Source organism: Ambystoma mexicanum, chromosome 1q (genome assembly GCF_040938575.1).
Source record: "Ambystoma mexicanum isolate Mex_15411 chromosome 1q, UKY_AmexF1_1, whole genome shotgun sequence".
Taxonomy (NCBI): Eukaryota; Metazoa; Chordata; class Amphibia; order Caudata; family Ambystomatidae; genus Ambystoma; species Ambystoma mexicanum.
Genome location: NC_090922.1, coordinates 1,223,042,958 through 1,223,065,426, shown reverse-complemented (window position 1 = coordinate 1,223,065,426; position 22,469 = coordinate 1,223,042,958). Strand labels below are relative to the sequence as shown.

The 22,469-nt window shown below is 49.4% G+C and overlaps 1 protein-coding gene across 3 annotated transcripts in view; it reads right to left on the bottom strand.

The window, feature by feature from the left end:
• The window catches only part of JAK1 (Janus kinase 1), a 1,055,078-nt gene that overhangs the window by 407,104 nt on the left and 625,505 nt on the right, over positions 1 to 22,469 (bottom strand). For 2 of the 3 annotated variants that reach the window (XM_069641985.1, XM_069641984.1), the window contains one exon: positions 4,521 to 4,611. In XM_069641985.1, the coding sequence (XP_069498086.1) occupies positions 4,521 to 4,611 (91 nt within the window). The remainder of the gene's footprint in view (positions 1 to 4,520; positions 4,612 to 22,469) is intronic. The other variant, XM_069641986.1, reaches the window with a different exon arrangement.

Below are 22,469 nucleotides of genomic sequence, written 5' to 3'. Positions count from 1 at the left end.
TGCACTACGCATCACGTGGGTGGAGGCCGCAGCAGTCCGGGTCTGACCGACGCCCCTGTGGGAGCCAGGTGAGCGTAACACATCCTCTGTCCCTCCCTGTTGCCCTGTGGGCACTCTGAAACAGTACTTGCTTCCTGTATAAGCGCCTAACAAGTGAACAATAAATAAAGAAATCTCTATGTACTGCACCACTATTTTAATAACACAAACGTCACTGGGCCTGATTCAGAGAAGCTTTTTATAATGGCGCAATCCCATAGGAAAATCCCACAAGCATCTTGTGAATAAAGTTTGCAAGCATGCAGTGCATTATTGTAACAGGTCTATGTACTGGAGGTATTCACTGTAGAGTATACACAGGATGAGGGGCTGTGGGGTGCTAATGACCTCTTCCCAGTGAGCTGTGACTTCAGAGAGGGGGCCATTAGCACTCCCCAGTTTAGCCCAGTAATAAAAGATAAGACCTGAAAGAAGCAGACATGGGGAATGTACTGGGGCCCGTGTATACTGCAATGTACTTTGGCTTGCAGTATACAAAAACAACCCTTTTGTTAGGATTTCATAGAAGCAGACCTCTGTGTCTTACACCTCAAAATAGCAACCTTTTCTGCGTTTTTAGGGACGAGGATGCGTACCGCTAATCAGTTCAAGTGCCGCCCACTGCGATCTTAGTATCAACTCCAGTTAGGGTTCAGCCACCCACTAACAGTCATTTCCTTTCACCTTGGAGCAGTCTGTGTCCGGTCTATATTCTCTCTGTTAGCCATCAGCGCAAACACGGCACCAGAAGGCTTACTTGTGTTACACTGTGTTGGCGTGCAGGAGATAAGAGACTCACTCTCGAGTTCTTCAATAGACACTTCATCCTTTTCCTTTAACGGCCAACTGGACAAGGCCCTGATTCCCCCTAATGGCCCTTCATTTGAACCGGTTGTCCCTCTTTCTGGACTTCTGTGATTTAAGACCAATCACTGTGTAATCTGTAGAGTTTAATGGGTCTTTTCGGATATTACTAGGTGGCAGTTTCGTCCCTTCGACTAGCACCATTTGACCTTTTTGATGGCGCTTTGCCATCCGCCTTTGCTTTCTTGCCTGGAAGATAGTTGATTCATCTTCTAGTTCAAGTATTTTCACCAAATCCCTCAAAGCGGGGCTTGATCCAATTGGCTCAATATTTGGGGGAATACCTTTTTCAACCCGGGGAGTAGGGAGAGGTGGACGGTTTACTCCTATCACCGCTTTTCTAAATTTATCTGTTAATTGTTCAATGGCAGCACCCTGTGAGCTAACCTACTGTAAAATGGTGCTGCAAAGTTTCAATAAAATCATAACTGCAAAGTGAAGTGTGTCAAAACTCCCGTCTGGGCCCACATTGCTTATATTACGGTGCACTGTAAAATATAAGTTCCCTGTGCCTGCTTTGCTCCCAATACTTTGGATACAGCACTGGGGTTGCTGACATTCTTTGCATATTTGAAGGCACCTGGGGAGGAAGGGGGGCAGCAGAGGGAAACCGACGGGGCGGGCGGGGGTGGAAAGGGGCAGCTGTGGCAAAGACTTGAATATCTGCACTTTTGACTGTTGAGGTTCCATTGCAATTTTGCTTTTAAAACCACCGGATTGCAATATGTCATGTAGGGTGTAACACAAGGCAACTAATGAGTTGTTAATACTACCAAAAAGTTCGGTACCAGAGCAGTCTGCCGTTTCATTCTGACTCTTCCCCACATGCTCCATTTGCTGGGGGACCACAATCTCTTGGCTTACTTTAGCTTCACGGTGGAAGAAGGCTTACTTTAGCTTCACGGTGGAAGAAAGCCGTAATCCTTCCCAAAGTACTGTTATCAGCTTGATCTATACCCTTAATTTTTTACACTTCAGTGTCTGTCCCCTTTTCACTTTTAATTGCTGCTTTCCGTGACGTAGTTGTAGGCATTTTTATGTATGGCTTAATCTTCCTCTGCCTTGTTACTTTCACCTTGTTTGCCGCTTTTCAATGCATCAGCAGAGAAACCTAACTCCAACAATCGCAGTTTATGCAAAAATTGCTACTCGTAGCCTACCAGTTGTAATTGAATTCTGTGACCTTTTCCATCTCTCTGCTGTGTTTCCTCCACTTTCTATGCCACGATTTAAGTTATGAAACTGGAGCAGTCTTTATGTGTCCTTTCATCTCCTTGCAAAAGCCAAAGCACTACTCGCCAGCCGGTAGCACTATAAGCTCAGGACTCTGATAGTACGTGGCGGGTAAGGCCTGATACAGTGGGAGATGTGGTGGGGAAGGGGAGGAGGGAACGAAAAGAAAGAACAATAAAAGGAGACAACACCAATTGTTACCTTGATTAGTTTTCCAGCAGAAGGATTTTTCCCATCACCAACCTCTCACCTCACACCCAACGGCCAAACACTTTGCACAAGACACTTCGTGCATGCGCTTCACGCACATTGTCTGCTCTTATAGTTTATAATCCTTAAAGTAGCAGCTCATCTGAATCCTCGCTTCTTGCAACTGTGACCTTTACCAAAAACAAAAAACGCCAGCTGCGCACTGAAACACTTTGCACAAGACACTTTGCATACTCAAAATGTGGACAATAACTAGCAATAGATTACTCAATCATTTTCCCAAGTGACTATCCCAGCTATGGGGTGGCACAGGATGTTCAACAAGGGTGAATACACTTGCACACCAGAGTAAGTATGATTCGGTAGAGGGTACACCGGAAAATAGGTATTTGTTAAATAATTCAAGGTGCGGGGGAGAAGAACACAGCCTTGGTATCTAGGCTGGATATATACAAAGAACAAGAAGGGAATCCAATGAGGATAGATACGTCCCCTACACACTTTCTGTAAGGCCAAACAACGGCCTAATGGAGATTAGATAAAGACTTATAGCAATTATAGACACTTAATGTCTCATATGTAGACAATTTCCATAAAGAATTCAGTAATAAAAAATCCAATAATAAACTCGACCACACCTGGACCTTCTTGCCGGCTCTGACCAAGTAAGCATTTTTTCAGCCAATACCACTTGGCCTTTACTCTGTTATTCTATCAGACCGAATGTTTTAACCTTTAGACCTACAATCCTCCCTTTTCTAGACTCGAGGATCCTTAGCCTGGACAAGTTACTCTGTGGGACAACTGGAGTATCTCTGGCTACCTTCCACTTCTTACCACTATATATTGGACCACCAGTTGATGCTTTACCATGCATTTTTTGGTAAGATAATTACTTTCCTCTAACCATCATTGCTATTGTCCTCTTCACTGAAATTTAACATGCACATTCTCGTGCACTACGCACAGTGTTCTTGATAATTTCCCAAACTGAGATACTTGCTCACCACATGCACCATTATCTCTTAGTACTCTCTCTAAGCATACCCCACACTGAACCTAGGGGTTGGACATTCTAGGTCACTTTTCCAATAAGTAATGTTTTGAAACAATAATCCTATAACTCTAACATGGAATACCACTTTATACTAGTATTTGCTCTTTTCAGGCGGAGTTATTATTCGGTCACTAATGAGGACAAATGACAGGATGCCTTTTCTAAATAAGAGAGACAGTTTGCCTTGCTACTCTCTATCGTAGCTTGTGAATGTTAATTGATTCACATAAGTTTCTTTAAATTGATGCTAATATATTGTCATATGTAATCGTTCTTTTTTAGACTTTCATTGTTGAATTATGCTGCCCCTGATGAAGAGTGTACATAACTCGAAACGCGTTGGTCCAACCAAGATAAAAAAAAAGTGTTTGCTTTTTATCAACACAAGTTTATTATTGAATTTTTTATTACTGAATTCTTTACGGAAATTGTCTACATATGAGACATTAAGTGTCTATAATTGCTATAAGTCTTTATCTAATCTCCATTAGGCCGTTGTTTGGCCTTACAGAAAGTGTGCAGGGGACGTAGCTATCCTCATTGGATACCCTTCTTGTTCTCGTGGCACAGGATGTCCCCTGCATGACTGACCAATCATCAGGTCTGCTGTGAGCAGATTCGCCATCATTATCTGGTATGTGGGTCTGGCAGTTGTGTAGCCCAATGCTCTTAGTAAATTCAGCAGCTTGTGGATGCACCACTGCCAGACCCAGGAAAAGAGTATTTCTGAATTGTTCTTATCATTCGCTTTCAGGGGAATTAGAGATTAAGTGCTGTTAGCATTACTAATCTTGGGAACGGCCATTATTGCTTGTGAAAATGATCTTCCCCACTTATAGCATGTACAGACAGGAATGATTCCATGTGAATGACCCCAGCCATGGTTTATAAGTCATGAATAACATACACCCAAACAGAAACAAAACTTTGGATGTGACAAAACTGGAATAGATCAGAATGTAACTTTTAAAAATAGATTGTTGCCAATAAAATGCGGCAGTTGAAGCTTGCCATCTTTCAATTATGTTTTCAGACAATAAGCGTTGAAAAACCATGCGACAATGCAATTGTAAATTGGAGGACAGCATACAATTATTAATATAAAATGCAAACTTACTTTCCACATCTCGCACACAGACCCCATGGAGCAGGACAATGTGCTTATGAGAAACTTGTCTCATCATGCTTGCAGTTTCAAAGAATGCCTGCTGGAAAAAATACAGCTTTTAATGTGGACAGAGAACATGTTTAGGATTCAGACCACATTTCACAGTACTTGAAGTCCTATCAGCTGAACTCATTAGTGCAGTAGGATACATTTGATGTTAACATTTTCCCCATTGATAGCACGTTCTAGCTGGATGCTTAGTTTTTCTTTTCCGACAGTGGTGGCACACATGAACTATGCAGAGTGGAGGGTGACTGTGTTCCATGGATGTTGTCAAAGCTGCATCCCAGTCTTGCTCTGCGGAGGTTGGATGCATTTGGAGAACCTGTGAAAAAACCTTCACTCCAGACTGCACCTGCACTTGGAAGCAGGAGTGAAAGCAGCAACCGGTTACCAGAACAGGAGAGGCTACACTGTTCTATGAGTGTCGTGATATCTTTGGTAGGTGAGCCTGGGACAAGATGACAAGTGCAGCTTCTATTGAGAAATAACCCATAAGTCCAGAGATACAGAAAATAAAATCTCAGCTTGCGACGGCGCTACCTCCTTTGCCCATCGTGGCATCATTCCGACGTGGCACTCACCCACACTGATACCAGCGCAACACATACAGGCAGGGGCTCTACCTCTCTTCACTAGTGTCACTTACTCTAGAGGTACTACCTTTCACTACTCACAATATTCCACTACCCGAAGGCGTTACCTCCCTCAAATACCTTAGTGACACACACACTGGAGGCGCTACTTCCAACAAATGCCTTAGTGACACACACACACCAGAGGCGCTACCTCTCACTAATACCATTTGTCACCCAGACCACAGGCACTACCTTTCACTAATCGTAATATCACACAGACCAGAGGCGCTACTACCTTTGCTACCTCTCACAAATACTATTGCGTCAACCAGACCAGAGGCGCTACCTCTCTCCATTAGTGTCGCTCACCACAGAGGCGCTACCTCTCATTAATCGCAATATCACACAGACCAGAGGCGCTACCTCTCTCTACCACCACTGTGTCACACACACCAGAGGTGCTACCTCTCACTACTTACAGTAACCCACTACTCGGAGGCGCTACCTCCCTCAAATACTATTGCGTCACCCAGACCAGAGGCGCTACCTTTCCTGTGACAACCTGACTCGCAACACACTACATGGTCAACCTTGTGCAACCATTACACAGCCAATCTTACCAGAGTCAGGACAAATACATTTTGCATTACAGAATTCCAATTGCAACGTTATAACTGTAGAACAACATAAGTCTCACACCTTTATCCAACTTTCAGGTCAATGCAGGCATACCTCAAGCACTTCAATTCTTACTTTTAGCAAGGCATACTTTAAGCTACATGTAACACTGTGTTAAACCCATGTTCTAAAAGTCCATGGGTGGTCTACACCCTTAATCTGCAAATCCTCCTAAAAATCCATGGGTGGACCACACACTTAATCTGCAAATCCTCCAACTTATTAGATCTATCTCACAGGATCTTGTATAACACTTCTGTTAATAAAAAGGATAGAGCACCCTCTATTCACATGCGTAATGCACCTTCAAATTGTCCCCCTTTTTTTTTCTTTGTGTATTACAAAACACTCTAGTGCGCCTTCACAAAATCACTCACAGAAGTGCCTGCCAATCCTGCAATACATCATCTTGTCTCTTGACACAATAGCTAAATTACCTCCTACGATAATGAACAGCGGAACCACAGCACTTCCCTAACTTCAACGCTTGCCTGGTTCACATTGCTGCGTCTCCAAACGACGAGGACTTCTTCCGCTTTCTATACCCAAGTGAGTCGCCCTCTAAATACCTCATACACGACTCCACACATTTGTTCATTCGTTGGCCGCAACTGAACACCTCAAAACTTCTCCTCACGTTACCTCTTCAAGCTAATGTCGGAGGTGCTACCTCCCAAAACATTGTGGCACTCACCCACATACAATACACACCAAGCTTCAAGCTAATGTCGGAGGCGCTACCTCCCAAAACATTGTGGCACTCACCCACATACAATACACACCAAGCTTCAAGCTGATGTCGGAGGCGCTACCTCCCAATACATTGTGGCCCTCACCCATATACAATACACACCAAGCTTCAAGCTAATGTCGGAGGCGCTACCTCCCAATACATTGTGGCACTCACCCAAATACAATACACACCAAGCTTCAAGCTAATGTCAGTGGCCCCTCTCCTATGCACTTGCGCGTTCTCAACGTCACTGGGCCTAGAAAGATGGTTGTTTTGTTCTCCCCTGTTGCCCTCCCTTGCCTTGTTGCGCTCTGAAACACTTGTGTACAATCGCGATAAAAATAAAATATCAATATCACTCTGGCCTTCATCCTTGGGTTCTCCCCCTGCTCCTTCAACTGAAGCCAGAGACCTTGGCGACATCTTCAACCCCTCTCTTTACTTCCTCCCTCACACTCAGTCTATTGCTAAGAAGTCCAACTACCGACTCTTCCTTCTCAAAGGAATTCTACCTTTTCTCACTTTCCCGCAGAGGCTCAATCCCTAGTTCTCTCTAGACTGGACTACTGCAATAGCATTCTCCTGATTCTTCCTTCCTCCACTCTGCGACGCCTTCAGCTTATCCAGAATAGAGCAGCAAGACTTATCCTTGGCCTTCAGCCCAGGGACCACATCTCTCCTGCTCTAAAAAGTCTTTACTGGCTCCCGCTTACTGCACAGATTAAATTTAAATCCCTCTGATCATCCACAAGGCTGTCTGGGCCAAGGGACCACACTATCTTCAACTCTCACTAACCCTCTTCGCTCCTCTGGCACCAACTCTGTGTGTAAAGTCTTTTGCTAAAAAGAGGGCGGGGGGTCGCTGACTTTCCCCTGCGGGCTCCCTCCTTTGGAATAGCCTCCCCCTCACCCTGCGCCTTGAGCAGGAACATCTCAAATTCCAGAAGCTCTTTAAGACTTTCCTCTTTTCCCGCTCCTTCCCGCCTTCTCTCCTCTGCAGTTGCTGAATTGGTGTCCTTGGCTCTTATGCATCTTCAGGGTCTTGGTCTCCCTCACCGATTACTCCCAGCTCCTGTCTATCCAAAGCACTTTGCATCTGCACACCCTCCACTCTGGAGACTCGCACTTACACCTCCCGCTGCTCTGGCCGTGTAGCACTCAACATTCCTAGCACTTCCTCCATGGCTCTCCCACGAGCTCACACTCCCCAGCACTTACCCCCCTCTTCCCTTCTGCAGTTGCACGTTCTGAATAATCACAAGGCATAGTAGGTTTGTCCCTCTTCCTCTTCCCCCCAGCCCTTAATATTGTGTTGCAATGTACCCTCCCTCCCTGCAGGCGCTTTGAAACAGTATAGTCTTATTGTATAAGCGCCTAAACAGCAATCAATAAATAAATAAAATTGTTACACTGAAGAAAGGGGAAGACAGAATGTACACTTGTGGTTTGAGAGTGGAGACCCTTCTTCCCCAAATTATAAAGTGGGGAGAGAAGGGGAAAATCAACTAGAACTTACTGAGGAACTCCTGTTGCCTCAAGGGAAGAACTCAATAAGATGCCAGTGGAGGGGGAACCCTACTATAAGATAGCTGTAGGGTGCAAACAATCTCAGGGAAGAAACGCAAAGGAACAATTAGTGCTTCGGCCTCCTGGCTAGAGACTTAAGCATAAGGGGTCAAGGCAGGGCTAAAGGAAAGAGGCACGAAGGAGTGAGAGGTGTGCCCCATTTATTCCATCACCAGTCCAAACAGCTGTAGAAACCCTAATAAAGAACACCTCTTAAGTTCTACCTAATAAAGAACACCTCTTAAGCACTACCTGCATGCTGGTGCTTTCCTGACGACTTTGTGAAATACCACAGAAATGCAGTTTGTACTTTGTAAATTTAGAATTAGTCTAAATTCAGGACATCTTGCATGCTGGACTGATTACCTTTACCTGCTCATTAAGTTACCAAAAACATGTCCCACAACGCTTTCGGATGAAACAGAGGCCTCGGAGTGTGCAGTAGAGGCTAGGGGAGGCTACAGAGGGTTGGGGCGGTAGGGGCCCTAGTGTGAGGAGGGTGGTGCACGTTTTTTTCCCAAGTATATATGGGGGATTAAACCCCATCGTAGATAGTAGTAGCCATATTGGAATCAAGGCCTAGTTTTGTGCAGAAGCCAGGGCCGCAGGCCGTTACCACACACATAGAAGTTAAGTGTATGTAGGTGGGAATAGGTTGTAGCTTGGGCACCGGCGAGAAAGGCCAGAGCTGCAGAGATTGCTAGACCCTTCATTGTCTCATGTTGCCAACATCTTGTATCCCAGAAGGAATGCACCCTGCAAGGCCACAAGGGGGTTGAGAGCTCACTGCAAAAAGCAATCCCATGAGAAGAAGGGCACGAGCATCCGACCCTTCCTGTCCCAGCTCCAAGTAATGGCACTCACAAGCCCCAGCCCAAAGAAACCCAGCATTCCAAGATACCAGTCAGTCCCAGCCCAACAGCCATAAAACTATTAAACCCCCCAATCGATCAGAAAAGATCTGAAAATAGGGATCAGTCGTTTGATTTGTGCAGCAAGGTGCCAGGAGGGATACAACAACATAGCTAAAACGAGGGTGGGGAATTTTGGTTGGGTGTCAATGTGTGTGGAATTGAGCTGTAGTTTGTTAGAAGCAATGTCCTCGAAGTGTCCTCTTAGCTCATGTCTGCAGTACCAGGTGCACATCAGGTTAGAGAAGGATCCAGTATAGTCTTTCTTCAGTTAATTGCCAATTAGGTGCAGATTTATGCCCAATGACGCGTAAGGCGAATCCCACATTGAAGAAGATGCACAGAAGAGGCTGGGACCAATGGCCTGGTATCTCTTATGGAGCAAGTAGCCTATGTGTAGGGTCTCGACCAACTAGTCATGCGAGTTTGTACATTATGTAATTTACATCACTGATGAAGCAGTATGCCTTCATAACATGGTGTTCATACTGATTTTGCCAGAATATTCCAAGGCAGCAGAGTTCTTTGCTGGCACATTTCTATTTTTGCAGAAATGTATTTTTCCTTGCAAGGGGTGTGTAGAGACTTTTTCCCTACTGGGTTGTATTTTTTCTGTTGTGAGCGTTGAGGGACTTCTCTACATTTTTGGTTACCCTGATGTGATCCCATCGACCCCCGAAGACACCAGGCTGCATCTGTGGCGGGGCCGCGCCACCTACAGTGACCAGTCCCAAGCGTGCAACCCGCAGTGGTCTACAGGAGCAGTTTTTACAGAATTCCTGTCTGCTCTTTGAAGGATGGCGACACTACTAGCAGAGTGCAGGCCGTTGTTGGATACCCCATGACGAAGGATTGCGGGTGAACACGCAAAGTACACCTCTTGGGAGCAACAACAAAAGGTGTCAGAGTGAGAAGTGAAGTGAAGTGAAGTGAAGTGAAGTGTGTGTGTGTGTGTGTGTGTGTGTGTGTGTGTGTGCGTGCGTGTGCGTGTGCGTGTGCGTGTGTTTTTCCTCCCTCCTCCCCCCGTATTGTGTGAAAAGGCCACATGGCTGTGTATTATTATCATTAAGGAGATTAGGAGGAGGAAAAAATTAGTGTGGGATCCTTTCCGAGTACGTGGAGAAGGTGGCACCATTTTTTTACTGTTATTAAGTTACTCACTGTAGTGACTAACATACTCTTAGTCTTTAGTCCCCTTTCCTCCATACTGCATGGGCGTCCCTTCCTAGGGACGGGAGATGGAACCCTTTTCACCAGAAAAACCCTTCCCCTTTAAATTTCGAAGCACGTGGCGGGGCAGCCATGGGAGCATGCGCTGCCCTGACTTCGCCCTCCGGCGCCACACCTCAGTCCCCATAGACGCATTGACAATATATTAACATTGCCTAATGACACCAGTTTTATTAGGGAGGAGGCTGGTGAGACGTATGGAGGAAAGGGGACTGAGGACTAAGAGTATGCTAGGCACTACAGTGAGTAACTTACAATCACTTTTACGTCCCGTCCCCTTTCCTCCATGCTGCATGGGCGATTACAACTGAATGTAGACCTAGGGTGGAGAGGAGACCCTCCTTATCAAATAGGTTTCTTAGAACCGCTTGTCCGAAGGCCGCCTCTGATATAGAGCCGGCGTCCAAACAGTAAAGCTTGCAGAAAGCCAAAGGGGTGGCCCAGGTGACCGCTCTGCTTATGACCGGCCACAGACTTGCCGTTGGAATGCAATGGCTGTAGCCTTGGCTCTGACCGCACAGCCGTGCATGGTAGCTGGAAGTGGCTTGTGCTGCCCCTCATATGCCTCCTTGATGGCCGAGACCATCCACCGTGCTATAGAGGCCTTGGATGCCTGATACCTGGGCCCTTACCCACTGAAAGTGACAAACAGTGCATCCGACTTGCGGAAGCCCTTGGTCCTGTCCAAGTAGAATTTCAGAGCGCGTCTGACATCCAGACAGTGCAGGACCCTCTGAGCCTTGTATGCTTGGCAAAGAACGTAGGTAGAACTATTTACTTGTTTAGATGGAAAGAGGAGGGTACCTTTGGTGGGAACGCTGGGTGTGTCCACAGGATAACCTTAATATTTGTGGAAAGTAGTATATGGCTCTGAAGCCACCAGAGCCTGGATCTCGCCGACTCTGCGAGCCCATGTAAGGCCCGCTAGCAGGGTTGTCTTAATGGTGGCCAGCCTGATGTCGCAGACGCCATTGGATCTAAGGGCTTGTGCGCCAAGACGCCCAACACCGAGGGTCCCACACGGGGTCTGGTCTTTTGATGGGCGGGTAAAGTCTGGCTAGGCCCGTCAAATGCCTCTTGACTATTGGGTTGGAAGAGGAGACGACCTCCTCCTCTGAGTTTCTGTAGGCATTATGGCTGCCAAACACGTGTGGCATGTGTCCACCTGCACGCCTGAGTGTGCAAGGTGAGCCGAGAAGGGAGAGTACATCGTCCAACCTACATGTAAGGGGTATCGATCTGCTTAGAGTCTGCCCAGTGACAGAACCTAGTCCACTTACTCTTGTACTGGCTCCTGGTAGCCTTGCTCCTCGCACCCTGAATGATCTCTAGGTTAGACTGAGCGGCTGAGGTGTCTTAGCATGACCTCCTCAGGAACCATTCTGCAAGGGCTAGTTTCTGTGGCACGGGGTGGATGACCCTGCCCCCCTCTTGTGCCAGAAGATGTGTTTGGCCTGTCGGAAGGTGAATGAGCGGCCTGTCTGAGAGGCTGAGCAGCTCCGAGAACCATGGTCTCGCCGGCCACCATGGAGCTAGCAGAATGATGCTGAGGTGACAAGATTCCTTTATTTTGCCGATCACCCTGTGGACCAGTGGTGTGGGGGCCGGAAGGCATATGCTGTCATGCCGTTCCACTGAATCTGAAATGCGTAACCAAGGGGAGCCGGGGACCTGCCCCTGCCACAACACGAACTGCTTGCACTTCTTGTTGTCCCAGGAGGCAAAACAATCCACCTGCGGAGTGCCCCCATCTGCTGAAGATCTCCTGCAGCACCTGGTTGTTCAATTGCCACTCGTAATTGTCAGCTCCTAGCCTGCCGAGCCTGTCCGCCTCCAAGTTGGACTCCCGCGGAAGGTGGATGGCCATGGGGTAGATGATGTTCTCCAGGGAACATTCCCACATACTGACAGCTAGTCTGCACAGTGGAGGTGATCTGGTACCCCCCTGCTTGTTGACATAGTACATGCTGGTGGAGTTTTCTGTCTGGATGAGGACAACCTTGCCCCTAATAACCGGAAAGGAAAGCTCTGAGTGCTAGCTAGATGGCCTTCAGTTCCAGCCAGTTGATACGAGACTCCTGCTGCTGCCGGGTCCATACTGCATGGACGCTGTGGCTGTCCAGAGTGACCCCCCCAGCACTCGAGAGGAGTCCGTAGTGATGGTGACCTGCAGGGGCAGCTGCCAGAAGGTCTTGCCCGTCCGCAGGTTGTAGTCCCTAGACCACCATGTGAGGTCTGAGTGGAGAGAATGAGGAATGCTGACCAGCTCCGCTTGGGACCCCCGCTCCCGATTCCATGAGGCCGCGAAGTGCAACTGTAATCTCCTCACCCTGAGTCTTGTGTGGGGGACGGCCAGCGGGATCGCCGCCATGAGTCCCAATAAGTGTTGCTGTCCTAATCTGTGGAAGGGAGGAGGGAGAAGAGGAAGGGATCGGTAGGCGGTACCCTGTGGATACTACAGAGAGGATCCAGTGGTCTGCGAAATACTGACGCCAGAATGGTGCCCTAAGGGCAAGCCTGCTCCCCCACCAGAGACACGTGGACCCAAAGGGGCGCGTCATGCCTTCTTTTACTCTGAGGCTATGCGGAGGAGAGGGACTGGAAAAATCCTATTCACCGCGGGCCCCCCTTTTTGTTGTTTTGCGCCGGTGTTGATTCAGCGAACGATCAGGCTGCCTGGACCTCCGCTCTTGGAAGCCGCGGACCCCTCCAAATGCCCGCCCATTGTCGGATTGTTGATGTGACTGGGTGTACGCCTTGGGCGTGGCCTTCGTGAGGCTAGAGACTTCGCAGTTTGTAAACTATTCTTTTTATCTAGCTCCTTGTAGGTAGTGGAGTGAAAGAAGCCGCAACCCTCGAACGGAAGGTCCAATATGCGTTCCTGGACGTCCAGATTGAATTTAGTAGCCCAGAGCCAGGCCGTCCTCCTCATGTCTGTGGCTATGCATATTGCCCAGCCAGAGGTGTCGATGTGAGCCACAGTGGACTGCGCGATGTTTTGCGCCACCATTTTAGCCTCTGCCTGTCCTGCCTTGAAATGGGAATGGCTCTGCACCGGAAGTTCTGGAAGGAAGTCGGCTACTTCCCGCCAAAGCCTCTGGTTAATGGCTGTCAGCATGGCATCTGCATTGGCCTGACGAAGATGCAGCAAAGCGTTCGAATAAAGCTTCTTCCTGTATGACTCCAAGATCTTCTTCTTGCCTAGCAGTGCCGAGGGCGAGTTGGCCGAGGACGACTGAGGCTTTGAGTAGATTGACGTTGCAGCAATCACCAAAGAGTGTGGTTGAGGGTGGGCCGACAGCAAGAGTTTGTCCCCCTCCATTTGCCTGTATTTGGCGTCCAGGTGTCGATTGACCGGCTGAACCAAGTGGGGGTTGAGCCACCCTTTTTTGGCCAAGACAACGTCCTTTTGCATAGGGATCCCCGTCCTAGCCGAGGGGCATAGGGAGAGGACCTCGGCGAGCACCCTACCTCTGGCTGCTCGACTTCAGGCTGAGGAAGGCCCAGGTACTTGGCCAGTCCTGCAAGTCGTTCGTGGAAGGCCTTGGCTGATGATGGTGTGTCAGGGTCTTCTTCCTCCTTATCTGTGTCCTCCTGGGCGTCCGGCTGGTCTGGCGTGGGAGGAGGCGTGCTGGGGACCGAGGGCTGGGGTGTGGAGACCGGAGCTGGAGGCTGCAGCAGAGGCTGGTACAGAACTGCATGAACTGTGGGAGGCAGGGGAGCCGGAATCGAAGGAACCGGCGTGGGCAGTGGTGGATGCACAGGGGCCAGCGGTGCTGGAGCCACAGGAGGAATGACTATGGGCGCGGGCAAAGGGGGAGGGGAGACACGCTAGAGAGAGCATATCCCGATAGCATCCCTGAGGATTGCCCCCATCTGAGGAGATCTCATGAGGGTGAGGAACCTTTCAAAGAACCTGTCCTCATAAGCCGGTTGGGTGGCAGGTGATATTGACGGGATCGCAGACAGCTGCTGGGGCCGGTGCGTATTCTGTCTCGGTTGCAGAGGGAACATGCCCTGTGCTGCTGATGGATAAACTGTAGGCCACGTACCTGGTTGACCCAAGCCCCACCTTCTAACTCGTTCACTGCAACGTTCCTCTGGGAGGTATCGGAAGAGCGGCCATCTTGCTTGGCACGTCGGCCATCTTGTCGAGCTGCATGCCACGTGCCGAAGTCGTGGTGCTTGGCTCACCGGGCCCAGCCTCCTCCAGGACTCTTGACGGTGGAGCATGAGACCATACACTGCACCTCTGGCCGAGGCCTGGAAACTCTGCTGCCCTCGGCGAAGTCGCCGGTAGTGCTGCATATAGACGCCCCTTTGGCCATAATGCCGGTATAAGGGTGTAGCCCCTCGGGTGTACACACAGTAAAAGAACCTTCCGGTCCCTCAGCAGTGTTTTCAGGAGAGTCTACGGACCCCTTGGCCTGGTGGCCGGTAGCTGAATTAACCTTGGTACTCGTGCTGGTATGAGAACCAGAGAGGTTCCTCCCGCTTGGGTGTTTCCTCTGAAAGGTATTGCCCTTGTGGGGTGCTCTGGAAAAGAGCGGCCCTACCATGGGCCTTGATCAATGTTTGACGAAGTCCTTCAGGTCCTCTGGAGGCGACCTCTCAAAGCGTTTCCTCCACCTAGCCAGTCTATTGTTCAGGGCACGCGAGGAGAGTGTGTCACACACAGTACAACCTTCCCATCCGTGGTTGGGGCCAAGGCAGCGGAGGCAAAGAGTGTGGGGATCTGATGTAGGGAAGAGCCCCTCGCAGGCTGGACACCTGCCGAAGCCCGCTGAAGTCGACATGCGCAGGGGAGGAGCGTGGCGCCAGAGGACCGAGTACCTGGTTGATAAAAGAAGACGAAAGACAGAAGAAAGTATCCAGGGAAGAGCGCGTGGTATGACATGGCCGAAGCCAAACCCAGGAGCGCTGGTGAAATCGTCCCGTTCCCGTCAACACAGAAAAGGGGACTGAGGTGTGGAGCCAGAGGGTGGAGTGAGGGCAGTGCATGATCCCAGGGCCGCACCCCCACGCGCCACTAAATATAAAGGGGAGGAAGGTTTTTATGGTGGAAAAGGTTCCGTCGCCCGGACCCTAGGAAGGGACTCCCATGCAGTATGGGGGAAAGGGGACATGACGTAAGAGTAAGAGGATACAAAGGAGCTCTATATAATTAGAGGGCTTGGCTTCCTGTCCCCATATATTCCGGGTGGGGGAAAAGAGGAAAAGTAGTGGTGGTTGTTTTAGCTTATTATTTTAGTTTATTATTTTAGTCTATGAGCTATTATTTTGAACTCAGTGGTGGCCAAGCGAGGGCCGGTGAAAATAGTGTTAGGGTGCGGTGTGAGAAGCGTGGGAGTGAGTGAAAAGGGGAGGAGGGATGTGAACAGGTGGCAACAGGGCGGTGGGAACAAAAGACTTTTAGTGATGGTTATAATAACACTGTGTGAGACGGGGGAAATGACTCTGCTGGAATATATGTATAGTGTGCTGCCATTGTACAAGGACAACATAGAGAAGTACCGCAAACAGTGGTTGGTAAAGAACCAGGGGGGAATGCCCTGCCGCTGGCTAGAGCACAGCACTAATAAGAGATATTGGAGCATGTTTCTAACCACTAAGTATAATGGTAAACAACTGCAGAAACAAAAAGATTTTAGACTTGTGGAAAATGGTGAAGGATGTAGAAAATACTGCTGGGTGTATGCCCAGACGCGAAGGTAGTGCCCCCTCAAATGTAATAATAACAACAGCGCCAGACGAATCGCCTTGGCCCGCGCCTACAGAAGGGCGCCATCCACTCACTGCCCACCCAGCCACAGGTTAGACCAACCCAACAAATGTGCCCCTGCCTGCCACCGCTCCACCCCCATATCTACCAACTTCAAACAGCATTACACAGCGGGAGACCAAATCACAGAAAGTTAGTGGAGGCATTGGAAAACGCAAGCGGAGTTGGCCCAGTTGAGGGCAGTAAAAGAAAAAGAGAGCAAATGGGTGTGTCGGTTGGACAAGTGGAGGGCTGGGGACATTTTGTTTGGACTGGATAGAACCACTATTAATGATGTGTGTGTCGAGAAGCACGGAAGAAGAGATTGAGGGGCGGAGAGTGCAGGTTATGGGACAGTGAGATCGGACAGGGAGGCACAACAAGAGGTACAGGAAGGAGACTGGGAAAGTGTGGAAGAATTTGAGGATGAAGGAGGTGAGGCACAAGAGGCTGTAGAAATTACACCAAGAGTAGACGTTTGTGGGGTGAACGATTGAGAATCAGGTTTGGGCGGGTAGCAGTGGCAAGGAAAAAGGGAAGTGGCAAGCGGAGAGAGGGGTGTGGACTAGGCAGGCAAATACTTTTAATACACAAGGAAACTAGGAGGGTGAATAACGTGTCATGGGCCAGATGGATAGAAACAATTTGATCAAGGTGCTACCACACCTTACTGCTGGGGCTGGGAAGTGGATATACGCCTTTGAGAAACAGACAGCTAGGTTCCTTTGGCAGTGGGAGATATGGAAAGAGTACTTGTTGCAATTGTCGGGCACCAGGCCAGGGATGTGGGGGTGAAGGCGGGGTACCCTGGAGTAAAACTCACCCGCCAGCTACTATTATCGACAAAAATGCACTTCTCAGTGTGGTTTTCACCAGTGTGGCATAATCTCACAATTGCCTTTCACATAGAAATTGGTATTTCATGCATCTGATAATATATTACCTCTCTAAAGGGATTTAACCTTTGAAATTGACACATGAACGAAATATGACAAGAACTATGGTAAGGAGCCTTATTTATATATGCCTTAAATCTAATAGTAAAAGTAATCGGAATGAGCATATCATCTAATTTGAAATGGACTATCAGGTATTAATAAATCTAAATCATTCTCAAAATGATCATATTACTTATATAACTGAAATCTCATTAAGATTGTTACACCAAATGTGACGTAATTGCTTTGTATACTAATGTGCAAGCATGACTAGAAAATAATTGACAATTTAGTTACTTCTGTTCGAAGGTACTCACAATGAATATCAAATAGTGGTTATTACTGGATATTTTGCATTTCTCTATAATTCTTACTCTTGATTTCATATTTCTTGTCTCCCTTCTCCAACCTCCTAATAATCCTCCCCTACACCAACCCATGACTTTCTGTCACACAAATTTACTTAATTTTGTTCGCTTCATCATTGTGAATGTGCTTACACAAAATTATTGTATTGATGTACTTGACAAGAACAAAGAGTTTCATTTGTTCAGAGTAGATATGTTACATGCCCTGATTTGATAAATTTGTATGCCGAAACACGTGCCATCACTAAGGGCGCATTGGGAGGACTTTCTCATATTAAACCGTTTTGTTCTAAAACTCAACTGGCGCAGATCTGCATGAGTATTTGTGTTGTTCTAAAACTAGATGAAGATTCGCACGATAGGGCACTGTTCAACAATATTAGGGCCAAGCGTGGGATGCACTGCGACGGGTGTACCCAGGTACGCCTGACTTAAAATACATGCAATACACAATGGGGGACGATGAAGATGCTGCTCAATACATTTTATAAGTGCAAGAGATGTTGCGAGCAGAGACGGTTGACCAGTCGGACAGAACAGTTCCTATTTTGTATTGTGTTATTAAAAGGGGATTGCCCAAGGAAGTTCAGAAAGCGCTTGACAAAATAGTGGCCATAGAGGCAAAGGGGTGGGCCGAGATTCACACTATAATAATACACATTTCAAAAAGATTAAAGAACGAGAAAAGGAAACGGCTCAAAGGTTGCAGGCGGAGGAAGCAAAACTAGTACAGAAGAAATTAGTTAAAATAGCTTTGGAAGGGACAGTGACGGCGAACACTGAGGCAAATTCAGCAGAGCAGGCTGCAGCTCGCTCAGATGTAAGGATAACAGCGTTTTGATCAAGTGGAGAACAGGGGCAATGGGGTGGCGGACCTCCGCATCAGTATCCCGAGTGATACCATTGAGGTCAGTATTGGGGGAAAGGAAAGTTCGAAGGGAGCAGAGGGGTCCGAGCGGGATTCAGTGGAATGGGACCCAGAGGTAGTATGGGACCGTCTCAGTGTTGGAGCTGTGGGAAATGGGGACATCTTGCAAGAGCATGCAGAAGCAGGCAGGGGCGGGGTATAACGCATACAATCAACCTGCCCCAACACCATCACAGCGACCCAGGTTCACCTCCATACCTTATGAAATATATCAGGTATACACCCAGTTGCATCCAACCCACCTCCACATATGCTAGCCCAAGCACCGCCTAGTGTGCAACCTCAAGTGGCCCAACAACTCGTACAGAGGCCAGATGTCCGCACCCAACGTGGTGCTGAATGGAACGGTAGCACCGTTCCCAGAGTGACCCCCCCCAGCACTCGAGAGGAGTCCGTAGTGATGGTGACTTGCAGGGGCAGCTGCCAGAAGGTCTTGCCCGTCCGCAGGTTGCAGTCCCTGGACCACCATGTGAGGTCTGAGTGGAGAGAATGAGGAATGCTGACCAGCTCTGCTTGGGACCCCCGCTCCCGATTCCATGAGGCTGCGAAGCGCAACTGTAATCTCCTCACCCTGAGTCTTGTGTGGGGGACGGCCAGCTGGATCGCCGCCATGAGTCCCAATAAGTGTTGCTGTCCTAATCTGTGGGAGTGGGGAGGAGGGAGAAGAGGAAGGGATCGGTAGGTAGTACCCTGTGGATACTACAGAGAGGATCCAGTGGTTTGCGAAATACTGACGCCAGAACGGTGCCCTAACCGCAAGCCTGCTCCCCCACCAGAGACACGTGGACCCAAAGGGGTGCGTCATGCCTTCTTTTACTCTGAGGCTATGCGGAGGAGGGGGACTGGAAAAATCCTATTCACCGCGGCCCCCCCTTTTTGTTGTTTTGCGCCAGTGTTGATTCGGCGAACGATCAGGCTGCATGGACCTCCGCTCTTGGAAGCCGCGGAACCCTCCAAATGCCCGCCCATTGTCGGATTGTTGATGTGACTGGGTGTACGCCTTGGCCGTGGCCTTCGTGAGGCTAGAAACTTCGCAGTTTGCAAACTATTCTTTTTATCTAGCTCCTTGTAGGTAGTGGAGTGAAAGAAGCCGCCACCCTCAAACGGAAGGTCCAATATGCGTTCCTGGACGTCTAGATTGAATTTAGTACCCAGAGCCAGGCCGTCCTCCTCATGTCTGTGGCTATGCATATGGCCCGGCCAGAGGTGTCGATGTGAGCCACAGTGGACAGCGCGATGTTTTGCGCCACCATTTTAGCCTCTGCCTGTCCTGCCTTGAAATGGGAATGGCTCTGCACCGGGAGTTCTGGAAGGAAGTCGGCTATTTCCCGCCAAAGCCTCTGGTTAATGGCTGTCAGCATGGCATCGGCATTGGCCTGACGAAGATGCAGCAAAGCGTTGGAATAAAGCTTCTTCCTGTATGCATCCAAGATCTTCTCCTTGCCTAGCAGTGCCGAGGGCGTGTTGGCCGAGGACGACTGAGGCTTTGAGTAGATTGACGTTGCAGCAATCACCAAAGAGGGTGGGCCGACAGCAAGAGTTTATCCCCCTCCATTTGCCTGTACTTGCCGTCCAGGTGTCGATTGACCGGCTGAACCAAGTGGGGGTTGAGCCACCCTTTTTTTGCCAAGACAACGTCATTTTGCATAGGGATCCCCGTCCTAGCCGAGGGGCGTAGGGTGAGGACCTCGGCGAGCACCCTACCTCTGGCTGCTCGACTTCAGGCTGAGGAAGGCCCAGGTACTCGGCCAGTCCTGCAAGTCGTTTGTGGAAGGCCTTGGCTGATGATGGTGTGTCAGGGTCTTCTTCCTCTTTATCTGTGTCCTCCTGGGTGTCCGGCTGGTCTGGCGTGGGAGGAGGCGGGCTGGGGTGTGGAGACCGGAGCTGGAGGCTGCAGCGGAGGCTGGTACAGAACAGCATGAACTGTGGGAGGCAGGGGAGCCGGAATCGAAGGAACCGGCGTGGGCAGTGGTGGATGCACAGAGGCCAGCAGTGCTGGAGCCACAGGAGGAATGACTATGGGCGCGGGCAGAGGGGGAGGGGAGACACGCTAGAGAGAGCATGTCCCGATAGCATCCCTGAGGATTGCCCCCATCTGAGGAGATCTCATGAGGGTGAGGAACCTTTCAAAGAACCTGTCCTCATAAGCCGGTGGGGTGGCAGGTGATATTGACGGGATCGCAGACAGCTGCTGGGGCCGGTGCGTATTCTGTCTCGGTTGCAGAGGGAACATGCCCTGTGCTGCTGATGGATAAACTGTAGGCCACGTACCTGGTTGACCCCAGCCCCACCTTCTAACTCGTTCACTGCAACGTTCCTCTGGGAGGTATCGGAAGAACGGCCATCTTGCTTGGCACGTCGGCCATCTTGTCGAGCTGCATGCCACGTGCCGAAGTTGTGGTGCTTGGCTCACCGGGCCCAGCCTCCTCCAGGACTCTTGACGGTGGAGCATGAGACCATACACTGCACCTCTGGCCGAGGCCTGGAAGCCCTGCTGCCCTCGGCGAAGTCGCCGGTAGTGCTGCATATAGGCGCCCCTTTGGCCATAATGCCGGTATAAGGGTGTAGCCCCTCGGGTGTACACACAGTAAAAGAACCTTCCGGTCCCTCAGCAGTGTTTTCAGGAGAGTCTACGGACCCCTTGGCCTGGTGGCCGGTAGCTGAATTAACCTTCGTACTCGTGCTGGTATGAGAACCAGAGAGGTTCCTCCCGCTCGGGTGTTTCCTCTGAAAGGTATCGCCCTTGTGGGGTGCTCTGGAAAAGAGCGGCCATACCATGGGCCTTGATCAATGTTTGACGAAGTCCGTCAGGTCCTCTGGAGGCGACCTCTCAAAGCGTTCCCTCCACCTAGCCAGTCTCTTGTTCAGGGCACGCGAGGAGAGTGTGTCACACACAGTACAACCTTCCCATCTGTGGTTGGGGCCAAGGCAGCGGAGGCAAAGAGTGTGGGGATCTGATGTAGGGAAGAGCCCCTCGCAGGCTGGACACCTGCCGAAGCCCGCTGAAGTCGACATGCGCTGGGGAGGAGCATGGCGCCAGAGGACCGAGTACCTGATTGATAAAAGAAGACGAAAGACAGAAGAAAGTATCCAGGGATGAGCGCGTGGTATGACATGGCCGAAGCCAAACCCAGGAGCGCTGGTGAAATCGTCCCGTTCCCGTCAACACAGAAAAGGGGACTGAGGTGTGGAGCCAGAGGGTGGAGTGAGGGCAGTGCATGCTCCCAGGGCCGCACCCCCACGCGCCACTAAATATAAAGGGGAGGAAGGTTTTTATGGTGAAAAAGGTTCCGTCGCCCGGACCCTAGGAAGGGACTCCCATGCAGTATGGGGGAAAGGGGACATGACGTAAGAGTAAGAGGATACAAAGGAGCTCTATATAATTAGAGGGCTCGGCTTCCTGTCCCCATATATTCCGGGTGGGGGAAAGAGGAAAAGTAGTGGTGGTTGTTTTAGCTTATTATTTTAGTTTATTGTTTTAGTCTATGAGCTATTATTGTGAACTTAGTGGTGGCCAAGGGAGGGCCGGTGAAAACAGTGTTAGGGTGCGGTGTGAGAAGCGTGGAAGTGAGTGAAAAGGGGAGGAGGGATGTGAACAGGTGGCAACAGGGCGGTGGGAACAAAAGACTTTTAGTGATGGTTACAATAACACTGTGTGAGACGGGGAAATGACTCTGCTGGAATATATGTATAGTGTGCTGCCATTGTACAAGGACAACATAGAGAAGTACCGCAAACAGTGGTTGGTAAAGAACCAAGGGGGACTGCCCTGCCGCTGGCCAGAGCACAGCACTAATAAGAGATATTGGAGCATGTTTCTAACCACTAAGTATAATGGTAAACAACTGCAGAAACAAAAAGATTTTAGACTTGTGGAAAATGGTGAAGGATGTAGAAAATACCGCTGGGTGTATGTCCAGACGTGAAGGTAGTGCCCCCTCAAATGTAATAATAACAACAGCGCCAGACGAATCGCCTTGGCCCGCGCCTAGAGAAGGGCGCCATCCACTCACTGCCCGCCCAGCCACAGGTTACACCAACCCAACAAATGTGCCCCTGTCTGCCACCGCTCCACCCCCATATCTACCAACTTCAAACAGCATTACACAGCGGGAGACCAAATCACAGAAAGTTAGTGGAGGCATTGGAAAACGCAAGCGGAGTTGGCCCAGTTGAGGGCAGTAAAAGAAAAGGAGAGCAAATGGGT